Source organism: Megalops cyprinoides, chromosome 10 (genome assembly GCF_013368585.1).
Source record: "Megalops cyprinoides isolate fMegCyp1 chromosome 10, fMegCyp1.pri, whole genome shotgun sequence".
Classification (NCBI taxonomy): domain Eukaryota; kingdom Metazoa; phylum Chordata; class Actinopteri; order Elopiformes; family Megalopidae; genus Megalops; species Megalops cyprinoides.
In genome coordinates, this window is record NC_050592.1 from 14,633,217 (window position 1) to 14,653,662 (window position 20,446).

The 20,446-nt window shown below is 39.4% G+C and overlaps 1 protein-coding gene across 1 annotated transcript in view; it reads left to right on the forward strand.

Moving 5' to 3' along the window:
• The first annotated feature begins 2,996 nt into the window (after positions 1-2,996).
• The window catches only part of agmo (alkylglycerol monooxygenase), a 42,810-nt gene continuing 25,360 nt past the window's right edge, over positions 2,997-20,446 (forward strand). The window contains exons 1-3 of the mRNA XM_036538719.1: positions 2,997-3,119; positions 6,648-6,778; positions 7,503-7,654. Of these exons, the coding sequence (XP_036394612.1) occupies positions 2,997-3,119; positions 6,648-6,778; positions 7,503-7,654 (406 nt within the window). The remainder of the gene's footprint in view (positions 3,120-6,647; positions 6,779-7,502; positions 7,655-20,446) is intronic.

The window sequence follows — 20,446 nt, forward strand, 5'->3', positions numbered from 1 at the left end:
TACTTTAAAGTGTCAGTAATATTTATTTATGATCAGCTGCAGAATCCCCATGAATCCCTTTGTGTTCTCGGCATACTGTACTATACATGGACACACAAATTTTTACCAGCAGATCACCAGTGTTTCTGTGATATTAAAAGAAACACATAGTATGGAAATGCTGAGGCTGGCTAAGGCATAAACATGTTTGTTTCCTTATTCATTCCAAACAAATGATACGAATGATACAACAGTTGATTGTTGATTTTGAAACCATGTGTTTACTTCATGCATCACTGTTAGTGGTAAGATAAGACTTCTGATAAGGTGATACAGTTGGTACTTGACAGTACAAAACAATTACAGAACAACAAGCTACTCCATTTTTCTGAGGAATACCCACATCCTTTGATGAGCGACATGACAAAAAAATCTGTAGCATAAATGAAAAATAAAAATTCAAGGTCAGCCTTCTTGTTTTGAATACTTCTGGCCTATGTTTTCAGCCATGCTACTTTTGATCTCAGATGATTGCCCCACCTTGATCCATTTGAGAAACGCTCTCCTTTAGCAGGAAAAGCAATATTGTTATAATAACATCTGAAGCCAAAAACAACATTGCAAACTAAATGCTTTTCCACACTGCATTTCAGTACTGGCTTCACTCCTCCAAAATAATGATTTAGTGTAATCTTCGGCAGTTGTCTAGGCGTTGATGGCTAATGTACAATGACCTACGATACCCCAAGGCCTAATTAATATTCACAACTGATATATGTCTCTGATAGTTAAATGTATACACCAAGCATTCTCATCTGTACTTTTGATTTTACATATTCTCCTCAGGTCTATGATTTTGGTATTTTCACCAAATTAAAATTCAAATAACAACAACACCTTATGTTCTGCAAATGTTTTTCAACAAAGTGTTCAGGAAAAAATGCTTTCTCTGAAATGCCTTTGCTGTATTGAATTTCTCACAGTTTTTGCAGACTTGTTGGTGTGTTTCCAAGTTATGGGCTTGCCTTTCGTCTGGAAAGGGTAAAAAAAATGCCATCTGTGAAAACTCCCCAACTGCTACATGCTTTTTTGAAGTGATCCATAGATGTATGTAGCTGGGCTCTGGCGTGACATTTTTACGGCAAAATATGTTTTTCAGTGCAAAAATGGTCATACATGCACAGTTCCTTTGTGAATTTCCAAATATACTGCATCGTTAGCAATTTCACAGTTGGTGGATGTGTTGTGGTATTTCAGCATTCAGCAATTAAATTTGTACATTAGACTACTACAACTAACTATTTAAATGGGATGCACACAGAAAGGTCACACTTATGTAGTAGATCTGCACTATTTCTGAACCCTGATTCCTCTCTCTTTGTTTCTACACTTGATCTTGCCTCCTCCTCTTGATCTGATTATTACCCATAACCACAATATAACAAACTTACGTAGCTACACCTTCTCAGCACAACAACAACAAGTAACATAAAATACAAGACTCTGCTGAAACAAACTTGAAAGAATAGTATATCACAGCTTAGTGTTTTGACATTTCAGTGCTGAATTACCGCGATGTATTGATGCGCTATAAAACAGTATTTGTAGGCAATGCATATAGCAAGACATCATCTGTCAAAGTTCCCTTTACTCTGAATCCTCTCTCACTCTATGCTTAACCTATCTGCATCCTCACGAATTCATTAATATTCATCACAGTAACATATCACTGTCGCGATACTATAGAAATACTGTACTGTAATCCGTTTCACCCATTCTGCCGAGTCCTTCTCTGTCTTCAAGAAATATCTGAAGACGTAGCTCTTCTGCTCTCACCTGAGTACCTGAAACACTACGCCTTAAAGGAATTTCTCATGTCTCAAAGCTGTTTCCCTATTTTAAAAAAAAGAAGAAAATGTAATCTAATGGTTTAATGCACAGTGTTGTACTCTGCCTCACTCGTAGGTCACTTTGGATAAAAGCAGCTGCCATATGAATAAATGTAAACAAAATAAATGTAATCCTACAATCCCATAATTCCCTCTCAATACAACAAAAATACATACATGAATATATTGCATTCATGAATGAAAGCAGTTATAAGACCTACAGATATGGATAACATTGGTTTAATTGTGCATTTATTGTTTTATGCTCCTTGGCATAATGACATACAGTACATAAAGCTGTTTGTTTTGTTACTTCTTAATGAATAGTTGCCCATTCAGTGTAAGAGGAACTTTATTAAACTCACTAAAACAATACTTATCACTGTACTTCTTTTGAAACAATATGAAATGTCTACTTTTTTCTCTACATAGACATGTTTAACATGACATGTACCCAAATTAGCATTTAGTGGTGAGTCAAACAAACAACCAACTCCACAACCACCGCCACCAACAAAAACAATAGGGTTTTTAGGGCTAAGATATGACAACTGTAATACACTTGGCATTAGCTATAGCTTGCTAATGAACTGGCTAAATAAACTCCCTACAAGGCTAGTTGAAGGAGTAGCTAGCGAGTAACTGATAGTGGCAAAATATGACTTAGCTACATGTAGCTAGCCACACTTATTGAAATATTGCTACATAATGATCAAATCACCCACTGCAAGTCTCCCTTTTAAATAGCTCCTGCCTCCCTTTCATAATTATCATTTGTGAGAAAAGGTAAGTACCTATACAATCCAAACATCCATTTGCATTTGAGCAACCTTCCTGAGCAAAGATAAAATGTAAATCAGTTTCTGAAGAAACTAAAGTTCATACAAGGAAGCTAGAACCAGGCGGAATGAAATAAGTGAAGTATGAATATACTTGTGAATATATGTATATATGTATATATATATATATATGTGGATATTTTCGCTTCACTTCCACTCATACATTGAACTTAGTGCTGAAGTACAAGGTTCGCGCCTATGTACTGTCGTATAATCGGCTGCACTGCGTTCTGGAAAGTTTCAGCCCCGATTGTAAAAAAAAGATCTGCTTGTCGATTTTTCTGGCGCAATGGCGCATGCAGAAGTCCCTTTCGTGCCTTTAAACCAGGGTATTCGTGTGATGTTCTATCTGGTCTCTCCAAATGAAACATCATTCAGACATCTGGAGGAAGTGCCAGACTACGTCCAGAAGGTGAGATTCCTTAAGGAACCATTGGATTGTCTTGTTTTATCGAAAACGGAACTGAAGAACAAATGCGGAACTTTGAAGTTGACTTTGATAATACTGTGCATTTCCTCACAGAATAACTGTTCTGTCCGATCGTGTCAATACTGTAGCGTAACTAGATGTGTGATTTGCAAACCTAGCATAAGCAAGCTGGTAAGGACATAAACACAGTTGTATCAAGACACCCCAGCACACAGTATGCACAACTTGCATTGCCGACAAAATGCCGTAAACTGAAAGGTTTTAGAGCAGTGCCAAGCTCAAGTACCAAGCACACGTAAGCCACTGACGTTTATAACGTTTATGACCATGAAAAATAAAGTTATGGCAAGCTGACCAGGTTTGGGGGCGTCCTTGAAGAAATCAGGACACCACTCCTTTCATGAGTAATTGCTGTAAAGCCTTCATACACCTGTTGAATGTATGTCTTAGCTTTTCGCCAGGGAGGATTTCAACCGGGTGTGCTTGCACCATTAACAATGTCAAAAAAACAGTTCCTGGATCCCTGTTTCCAGTGCCTCGGCAGAAATGAGATAAAATGCAGATTATTTGCTTTGGATTTAAAAATGATTTGGAATGCACACTGAAACCATTGCACCGTCCCAGGGTGTTTTATTGATTGGTTCGCGACAGTGTTTTTGTGGTTGTTCTCACTGTCAGATTTAGTCAGAGAGGTTGATGCAACAAATTGCCCAGCTTCCTTATTGGACTGCTTTGAAACAGTGATTTTTTTTCACGTCACGCTTTGACAATCCCACGCGTCTAACGTAGCCCTCTGTATTAGCAAACCTGTTTTTCTCTCAACCTTTTACATTGTTACGTTGTAGTGCAGACCGTTCTCAAGCACAATACTTTAAATTATGAAACCCATTTTATCGTACATATATACAGACCATAGGCCTGTATAGTAGTTAAGTTTAGCCAGCTTTTTCATATACATTGATATTCATAATCTTACTATTTATGTAGGTTACCTTTAACAGAAAAATGCTTTCAGAGCACACACGTTTTTTTTTCTGGTAATATAAAATTATTGTAAGAATTTTGCTTTGGGAAAAAAAAAAAAAAAAAAAACTTTACAGGTTTTACATTATAATACAATGAATATGTACTTGTTAGAAGCTAATAAAGCCTGGGTTTCAATGCTCATTTTGATTGTACTGTTGTGCAGATACAGTGAAGAGACAGTTTATTCCTTTAGAGTTTCACCAAGGCTGTAAAATTGGAATTTGTCACCTGTTCAGTTCTTGCCTTTGCTCCTAAACAGGCTGCACAAATGTCCCCATTTGCTTCACCACATACAAGGTCTGGGTGTGCTCGCTTCAAATCAACACATGTTTGTTATTTGAAGTAAACAGCTCACATTTTAACAGGCAGCCATAAATGCTCAAATTGAGAAAGAAGTTTAAATTAACAACAGGACACTTAAGTGTCTTAATTCTGCTCCAAGAATACTGTAATTAAACAGCTTTATTAGGCATTGTAATTATACAGCTTTATTTGGTGTGTATATGTGTGTTTGCACACTTGTGAGAAATTTGTGCCTCTCTCACACACTGTTTGTGTGCCTTTGTTTATATGCCTTTTTAATTACACACACACACACACACGCACACACACACACATTATATCGTTTTGAGGCTTTCGATCAAGATGATAATTTCAAAATAAAATTACATCAATATTACTTGATTACTTCTTCATTGTTAATAGCCAATAATGATAATCACACCTACTTTTTATATTAAGGTTTGTATTGATTGCTGGCAGACGTTATTGAGGGGTTGTAAGAAACAGTGAATATCTTAACAAAACATCTGTGAGTTCAAATAGGTCCACCGAGTATCAATGACCTCAATAGAATAACTTTTCCTTAATTAATACACAAATATGAATGTACCCAAAAGGGGAATGGAGATAATTTCCTAGCATTATGAATTTGAATTATCACAGGGAAACATAGTATGTGTGTCCTTGTGTGACAATTCAGCTGCATATCCTTTTTCTACCAGAATTTTTTCACAGCACCCATCCCTAACCTGTTAAAAACTCCACTCTGAAGGAAAGCAAAACATCTGTTCTACAAATGTTACCATTTGCCTAGTAAGAGCTTAGTCCAAAACCCAGAGATTGACATAAAACTATTCAAGAGTCTCTTGACAATTTTCACAAGCCTAAAGTATGTTACTGCCTCAGTAACACTTGTTTTAATTTTTTTTTTGTTTTGAGAAAAATACCATGCTGTTTAAAAGCAGCGTTGGGAAAATGTAGGATAAATAAACTGTTAAAAGACACAAATTAAAATGAGAAAAATACCAAATATCTTTGTAATGCTTATGAAAGGTCTAGGCCGAGAGCTGTTTTTCTCTTGCAGCTGTTTAAGTTTTGTCATGATTATAATGAGAGAGCTACACTAAGGTAGACCTGAAAAATTAATGCAGACAGTGGTCTTGAACACAATCCCATCAGTTATAAAAATGAAGCCCAATAAAGGAAGAGGCATTTAAGATAAAAATCCAGTGCGATAAAATCTGGTGGTTTTGAGGGAGAGTGGCTGCACACAAGAACCGTGTGTTCACTCCACTCCTTTACCAGATGTGGCTGTGTTGTGTGTGATCAGGATTCCCCTGTGGTTCCCCCTGCTCCGGTGTGGATTCTTTGTGTTCCACCTGCAGATCTACTCCATGCCTCATGGTCATTCTTCACATTCCAGTCACGATTCGCCACTAGGGCGGACATGTGATCGAAGGCTGCGGCTGTAGTTTTGGGGTTGAGGTCAGAGCAGATGGACACGCTAACATGTGCCAGGTTTAGAGAGCAGTGCCCTGCAGTAAGGTTTTTTTTTTTTTTACCATGCACCCCTAATTATATGAAAGGAGTTTATGTATTAAATTAATTCAGCATGTCTGTGGTGCATTTCATATATGTTGGCTTCATAGTAAGTTTACATTGGTGAAGCAACTTTAAATTAACTTATATCACAGTTCTTTAAATCTTAGATGCCAGAACCACACTATCCTTCATTTATTATTTAAATCTGAAAAACTGTATTTGTAAATACATTTTGCTGATGCTTTTTTGATGGAATATGTATACAGAGCAGGTACGGTGTACATTTCTGAAAAGTATCAGTTTGTGTCAAAGCAATTGTTCAGATTTTCAAATATGCTTTAAGTTTTGCAGCTTTAGCTGTTTTTCTCCTCAGAAGCTGGAATGAATCCTCAGAGACACATATGTACCTCTTTTGCATTTCCTCACGTAAGAACAGTAAGGGAAACTCCATACATCACAACATCTGAAAGCACCCTTTTATTTTAGCTCTTGCTTTGATTCCAAGTCAAACAGCAATGGCTACTGTGTACGTTAGAGTAAATATATGTCATTGTGCAGTGAAAAATGACAGAGGGGACCATTTCCTTTCCAGTTTTTAGTGTGAGTAAAAGCTTTCACGTTGAAGAGTCTTCATTGATGCCTGTTGTTTGCACTCTGTAGGCCACGCCCTTTTTCCTGGGAATGCTGGTCCTGGAGTTGGTGTTGGGCTGGGCTAAGACTGGAGGCCCTGTCATTCGAATCAATGATGGAGCCACCTCTGTGTCAGCTGGCATGTTGTCCAGACTTCCACAGTAAGGGAGCTCAGTTCCACTACAGGAGTACAGTCAGCTAAAATCTGAAAAGTATCAGTAGGTTTAAAAAAAATCCAGAAACGTGCTGTGGAACTTGAGCACACATTTGTGTGAACAGCAGGATGGGGTTGTTGATACACTGAAGCTAAACTGCTGATCTATCTATGAGCAAAGCACTTCAGTGGGTCAGAATGTGTGAAATCTGTAAATAACATAAGCAAACATTTGTACGGGTCAAGCAAATAAGTGAAACAAGTAAAGCATTTCAAGACCACTCCTCTGTTTTTCTGAGTAAAGTAAGGTGAGCTTCACTTCTGTTGCTTGTGAAGAGCTGTTCTTTATCAGCTGGGCCTGTCAACGGGGGCTTTGCTGGGACTTGCACCTGTGTCAGAAAGAGATTCCATTTCATGCCCTGTCAGCTGACTTTCTTTAAAATGGTTTTAATGGGGCTTTCGTGTAAGATCCATATCCCCTTGTCCATGATCAAGGCTAGAGTTCTTGGCTGTGGAACTTGGATAAAAATCCTCTGGACCAATAGTAAATCCATTTATTGAAATTTTATAGAACCTGCACCTGTTTGTGTGATGTGCTTACAGATAACGTTTTTTTGTTTCATACCTGCAAAAGCTAGTAGACTCTAGTCATGAATCATCAGCTGAAGTTACAGTGTTGGTACATGGATAGTGCAAAATAAATTGAAAAAATCTTTTTGAACATTTTTCAGGCTGTTTGTGAGGAGTCTGGAGCTATCCAGTTATATTTATATCTGGAACAATTACCATGTGCTGGAACTCCCCTGGGACTCTCCCTGGACCTGGTGGCTGACCTTCCTGGGTGTGGACCTGGGATACTACTGGGTCCACCGCTTCTCTCATGGTATGGCATACTGGCTGTATATTGCACATAGTTTCTTTTCATTAGTTTCTGTCAGGTAAATGATTGTTATAATGCAGTTCAAAAAACGAAAAAAACTCATTTTCAAGGTCGTTGCTGAAAAGCACAAGTTCAGGGGGCTCAGTAGCTCAGTCGGCAAGACATTGTCTTGAGTGCAGACTGAACCCTATGGCCTGAGCTTGTTCTCAGGCAAGTCGTCAGGTAACAGTGACTAGGAGCTCACAGCAATGGAATAAATTTGCTTTGGCAGGGGTGGGTATGTCTTACTGCTCACCTTGCCACTTGTCAAACTCCTGCATCCTGTTTGGATGACATCAGTGGAGTAGCACCTGTCCTCATACTGCCACCCAATTTGCTGTGGTGCACTGTAAAACCTGAAGATTTATAAATAGCCTGGGGCGAGTAAGGCGGCAGACTACCAAAAGAAGTCAAATAGAAAAAGGCATCTACAGAAACACACATTGTGTTTTACAAATGGCTTCCCTCTTTATTATCACATTTCATTTTAGCTGTAAGAACTTAATGCCTTCATGTGCCTGCATACACAGCTCACCATTCAACCTGTAATGGATCCCTCTAGGGTCATGACATGTATGTACAAACTACTGACCAAATCCCAATCATATATGTAGGCCTGTAACTATAGGCTAAAACTATCCTAGGAACAGCTTTTCAAATCTCCAAATTTCAAGCAGATTTATTACTGTATGCACATCATAAAATCAAATATTCATAAAATGTCTTGTACCGCATTTGTATTACTGCTGGCTAGTCGTCAACTAGCTCTGATAGGTTTGGTATGACTGCGTTTTAAAATGGGCAGTATTATAGTCGTATGAATATTTATGGTTCAATGATTGTTGTTGCAGTCCTTCCTTACATTGAGCAAGCTATTTTTGTAGAATTTGAAGTTCCTGTGCATTTATTGATAAGAAATATAAACCTTCTCAGCACACCAGGAATTTGCATGGCATTCTTTTCCATATCATTCAACAAGGTAGATTCACATGTTCAGGTAGGCCGTTTATTTTACCATACATAGACATATAATATAAAATCATTAATCTTTCTCATTTTAACTTTCCACACAGATGCTACATTCACCTGTTAAAAAAACAACACATTTAAAAAATCTATGTAAACTGCACATACCTGTAAACTATGTAAACCTGCAAACTAGATAATCCCCTGTTCGATGCTTAGGATTTGACTGTAACTGTGCAACAGTTTGTTGGGTTGTACAATTTCACTTAATGAATGTGTTATTTCATTCTTAATAGAAAGCAGTCAAAAAGGAAGTGGCAGTGGCCACAAATTAATTTTTTGTTTTGTCCTCAAGACAAAACTGTGCACATAGCTTTTTACTTTCTAGTTGCATCCCTGAAGGCATTTTGCTGTATATGTCAACATTTTCTGCTTTCTAACTGTTATATAATTTGAAAAGGGGGGTTAGTGATAAGCAGTTATTCTTTGTTGATTTAGGTAAAGCAAAGTCCATGGGGAGGCCTCTCAGAAGAAAAAAACACAAACTTTTTCTGATGAGGCCTGTTGAGGCCTGTTCATTAGATAATTGCATGGTTTTTACAAGAGGTTGTTCTACTTTGGCCTTCATGAGAGGAAGCTTTAAATAGTGAATATTTTCATGATGGTACTGGCAGAACTCTTGGTCACCAGCTCTCACTTTGTCAGTTATGAATTTAGAGGGTGGAGTAAAGCTCTCACCTTTCAATGGGTTTACATTTTGTAGAGGGTATGGAGGTCATCTTGAAGCTTCAGGATTGTATGTTTGAGTCCCAAGTCAAGAAAATGAACTTGCATTGCTTGAGTAAATGTCCAGCTGTATGCATATCAGTGGCACATTCCTACAAACAAGAGGAAATAAGCTGTTGGAAAAAAAACTATATTTTGACAACTGAAACAAGCATAGTCAAGATAGTGGTTATATCAATTCTAATAAAACTGAAAATATTACATATAAAGCATAGATATCCCATATACTTTAAGACAATGTGCACCAGCTCTAATTAGCAGCATTCTAAAATATACTCAGTTTCATTTCATTGTTTTTACTGCCGGACCAAATTTTCCTCTCAAGTCATGCACTTGAAAGGAGGCCCTCATTATTGTAAAATGGAAAAGTACAAAGCATTGAGTCAATGGAGTGCTGTCAAAGTGAAAAATCTGTCTGTTCTGCAGTGAAGCCATCTTTATTGGGCATGAATTATTTTAGCCCTAAGTCTGGGCAGGCTACCCCACAGACATAGAGTAGACTACCCTGGAGATTCAACAGTCCATGATTATTCAGTACTTAATGAGATGGCGATTCTTTATATGAAGGCAGAGTTTTCTCATACTGGGGCAACATATACAATCTGTACAATCTGTCCTCCCTGGTGGCAATTATTGTTTGTATGTGTTGTGTGCAGACACAAGTTCACTTTCATGGTTTTTATGTGTATAAAAAGCAATGCTGTGTCTTTAGTGAATGTGTGAGTAACTGGCTAGAAATTTAGGAAATGTGACTTACTCAACTGCCTTTTTTATACATTCTGCCTGTTCAGAACACTGTGTGTTCCACCACCCACTTTCTCTATATAGTATGTTAATGGACTTAGAAAGAGCAATTTTATTAACCTACAATAAACTGCAGACGCAATCTTAGAATCTTATCTTCTGTTATGCATTGAACCTAATGCTGAGTTTTTTTCACAACAGGCTGTTGTCGTATGTTCTGGAAAACTAGACCCATGCAGAGTCAGTAAGTAAGAGACATGAGTAAATAGGCATTATCACTCCCTGTAAAAACAAGCCTGTGACAATATGCTTCCAGATGTGTGGAATCTGTTCCGATGTACTGCTGAACACAAATGGCATGGAATAGTAATATTACCGCAATATCATTTTGCACCTTGAATAGCATGCTTGATAACATGAAACAGAATGAGTCTTTGTGAGCTGTTTTTTGGCTGGTTCTGTGCAGTATATAAGATGTGTCTCAGTGGGGGTCGTGCATTACAGCATGAAACACCCCCAGGTTGCTGCCTGTACTGTAGAATGAAAGCGGTGATGGATGGAGAGTGGGAGGTCTTAAGCTAAATCAATACCTCATGTTCACCATCACAAGCTGCAGTCTGAATTTACAGTGAAGGAGCTTTGAGGCAGAAGCATGAATCTTGCCTGAAATGCTTAATGAATTCATTATTAATTGCAGCAGTTCACCGTGGTTGCGTTTTAAATGACTTACTGATATCAAGACAGCTGTATCTGTATGAAAAATGATTTTAATCTGGGTTGAAGTAGATACCTGGCAGTCTGTTAGCAGTTGATTTCTTTTCACTAGTTACTAATTAGCTACCATTAGCACTAACACTATTCAAAGATCAAAAGTGCTTTGCCAGTATCCAGTCATTTTCAACATTCAAACATTACATGCTATGTATATAAAAACTACTCAGGTATATTAGGCCAAGGCTCAATACAAAGATTGTGTCAATTAAAAAACATGTTATTAAATGCAAAAGTTGAAGTTAGAGTGTAATGAAGTGGTAAGGTAGTTGGTAGGGTAAGGTAAGGTAGTTAGACACACGTGGCCAAGGAAGGTGGTAGGGAAACACAGGAGTGCAAAATGCAGTGCAAAGCTGATGTTTGTTACAGCCAGTTGCAGGTGCAGAGCTTAATCATATGTACAGTGGAGGAGAAAAATTGAAATATATATAAAAAAGGAAATATAAACAAAATGATAAACAGTGCTGAACCACACTAACACTGGTCAGCATCAACAGGAAAAGGAGAAAAGCTAGCTCACACGTCTCAGCAGAATCACAAACAAGATTTCCTGCAATCTCAAGATCAACTCTCTCTCTCCCAAGCCTTGCAAAGAGAATGGATTAAATACCCCTTGCCTCCCAGGTTACCCCTAACCGGAGCATACCACCTTGCAGCTAGCTAAATTACTGTCTCGACATCAAACATATAAAACCCATGCAATTCGCCATATCACGGCAATACTTTACTGAACAGACAAGCTCATTTAAATCTACGCAGATGACACATTTAGCTGAGATGTGATCATCAGTGTGTTAAAGACTCCCCTTAAGGTGCATTGGTTGTCTCACCCAATGTCTATAATAGGGGTATGCGCACAAGCGCGTGTCTTTTGCCTGTAACCGTAGCTTATACGATACTGTGTACACCAGGAGGTAAGTCACCTGCTTCCACTGGTAATGTTTAAATGCAGTTTACCTAACCCAGCTACACAAATTTTGCTGAGTAAACGTCTGTATGAAGTCCAGATTTACGTTTGTAACGATGGATTGCACGAACCGACGCGGTGCAATGGGTCGTGCACTTTTTCCTTTGCATTCATGAAAACCGGCATTTCACGGTTATATAGGAAATGTCCGCAATGCTACGACGACCGTCACCTAGAATGTAATATAATGCTGTTAATTAGAACAGAACATAAATCCCTAGGACCATTTATGTTCTTTCGCCCACATTTTGCATTTTGTCAAACCTAAAAGTTCGGTCAATATGGGGTATAAAAATAATTTTTAAAAATTGGCGGTAAGATGCACTGTCACAAACGATTACGAATGTGTTGGAATGTGTTGAATCATATGAAATACTTTGCCTACATATAAAAATAATTACACAGTAACTACACGAGTGTGGAATTTAGCAGAGTTGATAGCTACATAATTCCACCGCCATTTGTGGTCCTAAAATCAAACCAGTTCTTCATTGTTCCGAAGCTATTTCAACGCGTTTAATCCCAATACATCCATCTATAACTTTCAGTTATTCTGTTTAAACACAGACAAGCATACAGGAATGACCTCGACTCAACCTTCTGGTGGTGGAAGTAATAATAAGGAATATGAGGGACAGATTTCATTATTATTTCAATACTGATCTTTCGTAATAGATATATTTTACAACCCACTTGGGGTTGGTAATTGCGGTTCATATACCTCAAAAGTCCCAAAACTAGTGTCGGAGTTCTCGGTTCAGATGAGAGTCCTTTGTCCAATGGAAAATCATATTAAAATATCAGAAACCTGCTGTGTCTCATCAGTGGCTGTGCGGTGAACTACCTGTTCACACATGAAAAGATGTAATTACCTCATGTCAAGAGCAAATTATGATGATTGTAAGAAAACAAAGCACTTCCAGCAAAGCACACAAAGATAGAAAGATTCAGCTGGACCCTAAGTAATGATGTGAGATTAGTCGAGAGAAAGTCAAAAAAACTTTTTCTCTCAACAGCATGATGACAAAATGAACTTCAAACTGCAGTAAAAGCTGCAAGATATTTTCAAACTGGAATTTAAACAACTGAAAAAAGACTGCAAAATTCAAAGCACTGCCATGTCCCTTTTCATCTACCCACAATTATCTTTTGTTAAAAGGTCCGTGTAAGTGTTGTGTGTAAGGCCTCAACGGGCTACTGACTTATAGTTTAGTTTTAGGCCCACCTAATCAATCGATACAGTAAAAGAAGGGTATAGCAGCATGGCCTTGGCATGTGCGTCTTCCTGGGGGCTGCATCGGCTTTTTCCAGTCCCAGCACTCCTTTTTTTCCCCCCGTGCCCTTGCCTTTTTCATTCAGCTCTGCATTTTTTCCAGTCCCTGTTTTATTTTCCAGCAGCACCCCTTGTTTTTTCCACTCCTCAGACCCATTTGTCCTCGCCATCCCTCCTTCCCAGCTGCCAGCGTGCCACATACTACAGTCACACTGCCGGCTTTCCAACCGCCCAGCCGCTGGCAGAGTGTCACCTGGGCGGGGTTTGTGGAGACGCTAACTCCACTTTCCTAGGGGCAAGTGATTGTATCCTTTCTCCCACTGTGCCACAGGTGTGCGTCTGCCGCGTTACTACTGTTGAGTTCCTTGTTTCTGTTGGTCTGTGAGAAAATTATTTGCAGATCTGTGATTTTGTATGTCTATTCAGCTGAAGGAAAAAAAACAAAACAAAAAAAAAAAACGTAGTGCCTGTATTCAATAGTATTTATGTTTATTGACAGTTCATGGTTTGACAGAGGTGACACTGCTTGGTCAGGGTGCAGTGAGTATGGTGTCTGGCAGTACTCAATAAAAAGATTTATTATCAGGTGGTAATGAATGAATAAATCTACCAGTAGGAAAAAGGAATGGGACATTTATTAAATGATTATTGTGCTTCTTTTCATCAGATTTCCAGTACATGCCGATATTTTCATTGTCCTACATACACATGCCATTATCACAAACCAAATCCTTATAAAACCATACTCTAGTCACATTCTAGATGTCGTTATTTTGGAGCCAGGTTTTGATGTGAAGTAATCTTACGGAATTCTATTGAAAGTATTTGGAAAATTAGTCTAAATGTATGTTTTGAAAATGTGTTTAGTTTATTTAGTTTATTAGAATTGGATTCCTTGTTTAAATATTTTACCATGGAAGCTCAGGCTCTCAGACATAGAGAGCTGTCAAGAGTGGTCACTACATCCCCACAATCCTCACAATATGTTGGATTTTGAAAGACATGGCAGTACATACAAACAAGAAGGTCTTGTTTAAACATTTTAAAGATGAATAGAAAAAAAATGCTCATCCAAATCACATTGGAAAGATAGTCCATAATCCTGATGATATACAGTTTCATAAAATGTTAACGTTATAACCTTTAAACTTTTATAACAGCATAGGACACCTTACTGTACATGACTGACCAGGATCGCTTGTCAATGTCGTATTTGCTATTTGCTGTTAGGATCTGAGTGCTTTCTTAATAACAGTCTAATCCTTCTTGTGGAATTTATATGGTTAAAAGGTCCACAGAAGCTTCTCAGTGAATCCTTATTGATTCAACATAGTGCTGCCTGCCCTCTACGGTGATGATAAATGCTTTGAATGATCTGTTTCTGTATAGCAGGGCCTGCAGAAAACAGAGCCTGATGATTTTTGGATTATATAAAGCAGGAATCTGAGGGTTGTGGAAGCGGGAAAGTTGGTGACAGCCGTGGTGTTTCTGTTTGTCCTCTTCCTCCCAGGGAATCGGGCAAATAACAGCTCCTGTCTAAGAGAACAGCTATTTTAGGCCAGTTTTTTTCTGAGTCCTCAGATCAGCCTTTGGATCTCAGCATGAGCTGTGTGGAAGAGGGGATAGGCCTGTTGCAACCCTGACTCAGGTACCTTCCATATCCCTTTTGTATTTTAGCATGGTTTGTGACTTCAAAACAGTCCTGATTCATACTTCAGATGGGGCCTCAAGTAACAGGTAGTCCTCATAAAAATTGCCCTGTGCAGATCAGAAAGCCTCAGCAAACCAATCAGGATGAAGGACACAAGGGTATGAAAAGCTTGAAGTAAATTTACTCTATGGAGGCATGAAGATATACATCCTTGTGAAATTGGGGCATGGTCTTAATTCATTAAGGGAATCTTCAGTTAACATGCAAAAATAGTACTGTGTTTGTATCAGCCCAATATTCACAGCAGTATCAGTGAAATCCAAAGAAAACAGGGAGCACACACAAGAATGGAAATGTGGATTTATCTGCAAAATTTATATTTCACAAAAAATAAAATCGTGATGAGCCAGTATGTGAATCCCGTCATTTTAGCAAAAACCCTTTGTCAAGGGAGTTCTTCTAGCAAATCTGATATTGCGTGGGCTGCCTTTTTCTTTGGCCAGTCATGTTCTCAACAGTGTATATAACTCATACAAGCATTTGAAATGCTGAAAAGGGATTTCCCCAGTGGTATAAGGGTGGCCTAGTAGAGGATTTACTTTTACATGGGTTGAGAAACATTTTTTAAACAGCATGCTAGATTGACCTGGACAGGGAACATTAGAAAGGTGTGACAGGTGTACTTGCAGATGCTCAAACAGAAAGAAAGGGCTTGGCCATAAAGTGCAAAGAGTAATATATAAAAACTCCACGGGAAATATAACGTGACTCACTTTCCTTATGCTCTCACTGTTTAGAGCACTTTACAGTCTGTCAGGGTTTTATAGTGGCAGGGGCACGGGGTACGCTGTGACCTTTGTGGAATGGAAAAGGATTTTGCACCGTGATTATTCTGCTTTTAAATGAGTGAGAAGAGTGACTGTGCTGTGTGTCCCCCTCTACATTTGGCATCAGAGTGGAGTGAAAGAGCCCTGATCATCCCTCGTCTATCTGTACCGTTTCAAAGAAATTGCGCGCTGACTGAGTCCTGCTGAGTCCTCTTGCTAGATAATTTGGAGCTGGATCACTACCCCTACTAGTGATGGTTCATTTGCTCGTTTTAAAACATGTTTGTTAGTCTTAAAGCTGACATGTCTCTGTGGAGCTCTCTTTTCTGAATATGTCTGCCACTTGCTTTAAGTGGCCTACCATCACTACCCTCTTCCCCACACATCTGACTTACCTGACACATCTTAAACTGAGTACATTTCAGACAGGACTGCACAGCTCAACATTTGAAGAGAATTAGACCAGAAGGATTTCACTGCTGGCATTTTGCTGATATTCCAAAGCTGACAAAGCAAGGAGTGTATTATTCACTGCTATGTATTCCACCAGCAAAACTGTAGGCTTTTTTTTTCAAGGAGAGCTGACTTGTTTGGTTTATACAGTTATGCGTCCAACAGCTGAATGGAGCAAAGAGATGTTATCAATGTTATGCAAAACATGAGAATTTTTGGTTGGGACCGTGTGCTGGGTGGATGTGGCTTAAGAGTTGGATCGTTAAGACTGGAGGCGGTGACGAGGGCTGTTGCTATAGGGGCGATGAGTCCAGTGTATTTCTGTGGAGAGCGACCCTCACAGACCGGCGGCTCGGCAGACAGCAGCAGTTGTCAAGACAAACAGATCGCGTCAATCCCGTGGAGAGCGTTCCCCGTGGAGGGGCAGCTGGATGTTATTGTTTTAAGAAGGAATCCTCTGCCGATGCAGCGGGGTTAACCCCGACAGCGAGGGCTTAATAAATCTTCACTTTGACTGGAAGTTCCTGGCCGCGCAGGTTGGAGGGCGGACAAAAGAATCAAACCGGTCAGGATGTGGAAGGCTATGTGCTGTACAAGGGAGGCGTGCCTCTGGGATCCTGCAATAATATCAACAATGGCCAACAATCGGCCGCGCTCTCTCTCTCTGCCGAGGCAGGGCCTGTCTTGAGTCCCGTGCGGGAAGCAGCGTGATCTCACAGGCTCATTTGTGCTGCTCCCACAGGCTTGAATTCTACTGCCCTCATGTGCTCTGTTTGCTTAAAAAAGGTCCCTCCAACTGCCGGCTCTTCTCCACATCCAGCAGACACACAGTCCCCTTTAGCGTTGTCCCTGTCAGTGTAGAGATTGAAGTCTGAGGTATACAGTGAAAATGATGAATTACAAATGCTATCTGTGATACAGCAAAATACATTACACATGAAGACTGTTCGGTATAAACATTCCTGTGTTTATATACTCTCTGACAGCAGGAAAAGTATATTACAGTGATCCATGAAACAATTGAGCCAGTTTTCAAAGCACTTTGTAATGTTTATCATTAATTAAGGATGCAGCACATGATTTGTTTAGGAACATTTGACTATAAAATTCTGAAATTTCTGAAATGAGGATGAAGTTATCACCAAGTTGTGCAAGCCGGATCTGCCAGCCGGTTGCAGCTAATGAAGATAAAATAAGTGAAATTAAATGTAAGGAAAATACGTTTTTTTTTGTTGTAATAATAATAATGACAATATTAATACATTTTTTTAAAAATCAGACTTGTCATGTTTTACATTTGAAATAAACAGTATAAGTAGTGCACATACAGTAGCTCACATTACAAGTATTGTTTTACGTTATGGAATTGTATCACGTATTTCCTGCCAAAGCGGGCCAGGTCCCCTCTACCACCCGTCACATTTTGATAGAGACGCCCACATTCCGACAGAGTGGACAGGACGATTTCTGACTGAAACAGAGGGATGTCTGAGGTTGCCCCACTGCGGAAGTGTGCCTTCTGTGTCCCTGGCCGGGGAGTGGAGACAGCATGAAGTATTGCGATGACAGAAAATGGTTTGTCCAGTGTCCTAGGGTACGGTCACTGTTTAAATTGGCGTCTCATGTGAGGACCTTGTGTTCCAAATACCGAGAGCCTTTACACCCCATTGATAGTGTGAGTGACAAGGCCTCCAGTCACTCAGCAGATTGGAGGTCAGCGCTTTGCTGAGAGCCCTCTATGGTCGGACCGCAGAGGGTTGCATTTTTACGGGATGACTATTTGTGTAGTTTCGTGGTAGCCCTTTTCAGTGTGGTTCTGAGAATCCAAGATTTTCTGTGGTCTTGTAAGGGAGAATGTCAAAAATCTATTGTAAGTGACAAAGAAGTTTCATGAAAAATACCTTATTACCTTATTTCTAGATGTTTACCACAGCACTTTCTACTGTACACTTACAAACCTTATGTGAGCTAACAGAACACTGGTGCACTTGAACAGTACATGCTTAAACTATGGGTTGGTAATTCAGTACTTCTGAAGGGAGTATAGACCTGATGGTCTAGTTCTACTTGCAGAGCTAATGTCATGCTATGAGTTCTAATGGTATGAAATAGAGGCATATATTTTTGAATATGCTAAATATACTATTTGTAGAGATCATCATGTATGTATGTGGTGTCCATGCCATTTTGTTGGATGCCCTTTGTGCTTGACTTCTGGAATCCCTCCAGATAAGAACATCCGTTACTTGAATGTTAAATGTACTCTTCTTGTACGTTGCTCTGGATAAGAGCATCTGCTAAGTGACAAAATGTAACGTAATGTATGGATCACAGTATATAAGCACAGCTAGTAAACGTACAATAGATTCTAAGACACATGCACACACACACACACAGAATCAAAATGGCTATACTGAATGTATTTTAAACTGACATACAATTTTAAAAAGCAGATATAGTTATATGCGCACGTGTGTGTGTGTGTGTGTATGGCATTTTCATAAGAGAATATATCCGTTGTGCATGGGACAGTGTAAGTCTTTTTTAACAGCTACTGGAAAACTTTCCAGGCACCACCCTGACATCTCTGTACATTCCAGCCCACTCTGACTGAACATGTGCCATGCCTAATTACTCATGTAGTGTCCAGTACATCCTGCAGTACAAATGTATGCGTTTGGTCAGGCTTTTTTGGCTATGGTTTCTGTATTACAGGGAGGATATTCTGGCTGTATTGAAATTATCAGCTTTTACAGAGCAGTTACAGCACTGTCTGAGACAATGCAAAGGGGGGAAACAAAACAAGCTGTGGGTGATCTGGCCTTCGTCCTGACTCTTGCCCTCCATTACGTAGTTGAATCAATCAGTTTAACTCCTCTTCCTTTGAAAAAAGGCATGAGCTGTTGGGCTGTTCTCTGGAAAATTTGCTTTCACTTATAACCTTATGATTATCATTTAACACGTATATCTAGCTGGTGCTTGAAATGAGTGTTTTCTAGGAAAAGTCTAACCTAAGAGAAACTGAGTGAGCTTTTCGTCATACTCAACATGTTAGTGGCCCTTTTACGGCTATTTTACACAATGAATAATTGGTATAGCCAGCCTAACTCTGTTTCCACATTGTCCCATGCTAGAGGATTTTAAAAGCTTGCCTGGCAGTGATCCCTAAGGACACTTACCCAAATCCCTGTGAATTCATATTTGTGGGTGGTCAGATATTAGAATATTAATGTGCCAATTTTGTGCACCTTGTCTGTTTGTGTCTAGTGCATCGTAAACATTTATATAGTATATATATTTTTTTTAATCTTGAAGAAAAACAAAAAAAAAAAACTCAGCACAGCCCTGAGTATGTGCAGGCTTCAGCGTTTCTGCTTTGTGGGAAAGGGTTTCTGCGGCATTCGTTCTCATCATTAAAGGCCTTCCCATCTGAATATCTGCTGCCAAACTATGCAGTATCCTGCAGAGCCACGGGATGAGGACATGGATTGCAACGAAGCCTAGCGGTTCGTGCTTCCTACCAGTGACACCCCACATCAATCTTACACCAGCCTGCCCAGAGAACGAAAAAGGGATCATGGAGTGGCTGAAACAATGGCTGAATTATCTGCCCCGTGTGTTTTTCTTATCGGGGGTCCGTTATTTCACTCCTGTGCGGGGTTTGACGGGAGGAAGTGTAAAAGCGCACGTAAATGTCTGACGAATCGCACAGTGTGCCTCTTTAGACGTTAACTGTCGCCTTTCTTCTTCTTCACATCAACCTTGCAACTTCAAAGACATATAATGTGGCAGATGTGAGTCTCTGTTTGCTTTGGGATTTTTGTGTTTTTTTTTTTTTGTCTAATGTTGTAATATTTTACTACAATGAAAACACTGGTACCTTTCTCCTCTCTAGGATAACCCATCAATTCAGTTGTGTCTCAACGTTCTTTTTTACTATCTGTCACTAGCCTTAGATGACTCCGTAAATAAAATTCAACTGCAACCAAAATCGTACATCTTAAGTGACGACAGGTCAAGTCAATGGGTTACTCCATGAGTATTAAATGGGTTTCTAACCAGTTAGGGAAAAAATTGCCAAGCAGCACAACAGACATGGAACCAAACTAGGCCATAGTGTTGCAAGGATAAAATTTTGTCAACAGGGAGCATTGTGAAAGGTACCGTTGATTATAATGGAGACAGTTCGTTTTTAGACCTAAAAAATTGCTTCTTGTGGCAGACCTGATACGCGTTGTTGGCTCCTTGGAGTTATTAACCACTGTTGCTCGCTGCTGTAGACTCCTTCCTTTCCCATTCCAAGGGCTTTTTCTCTGCA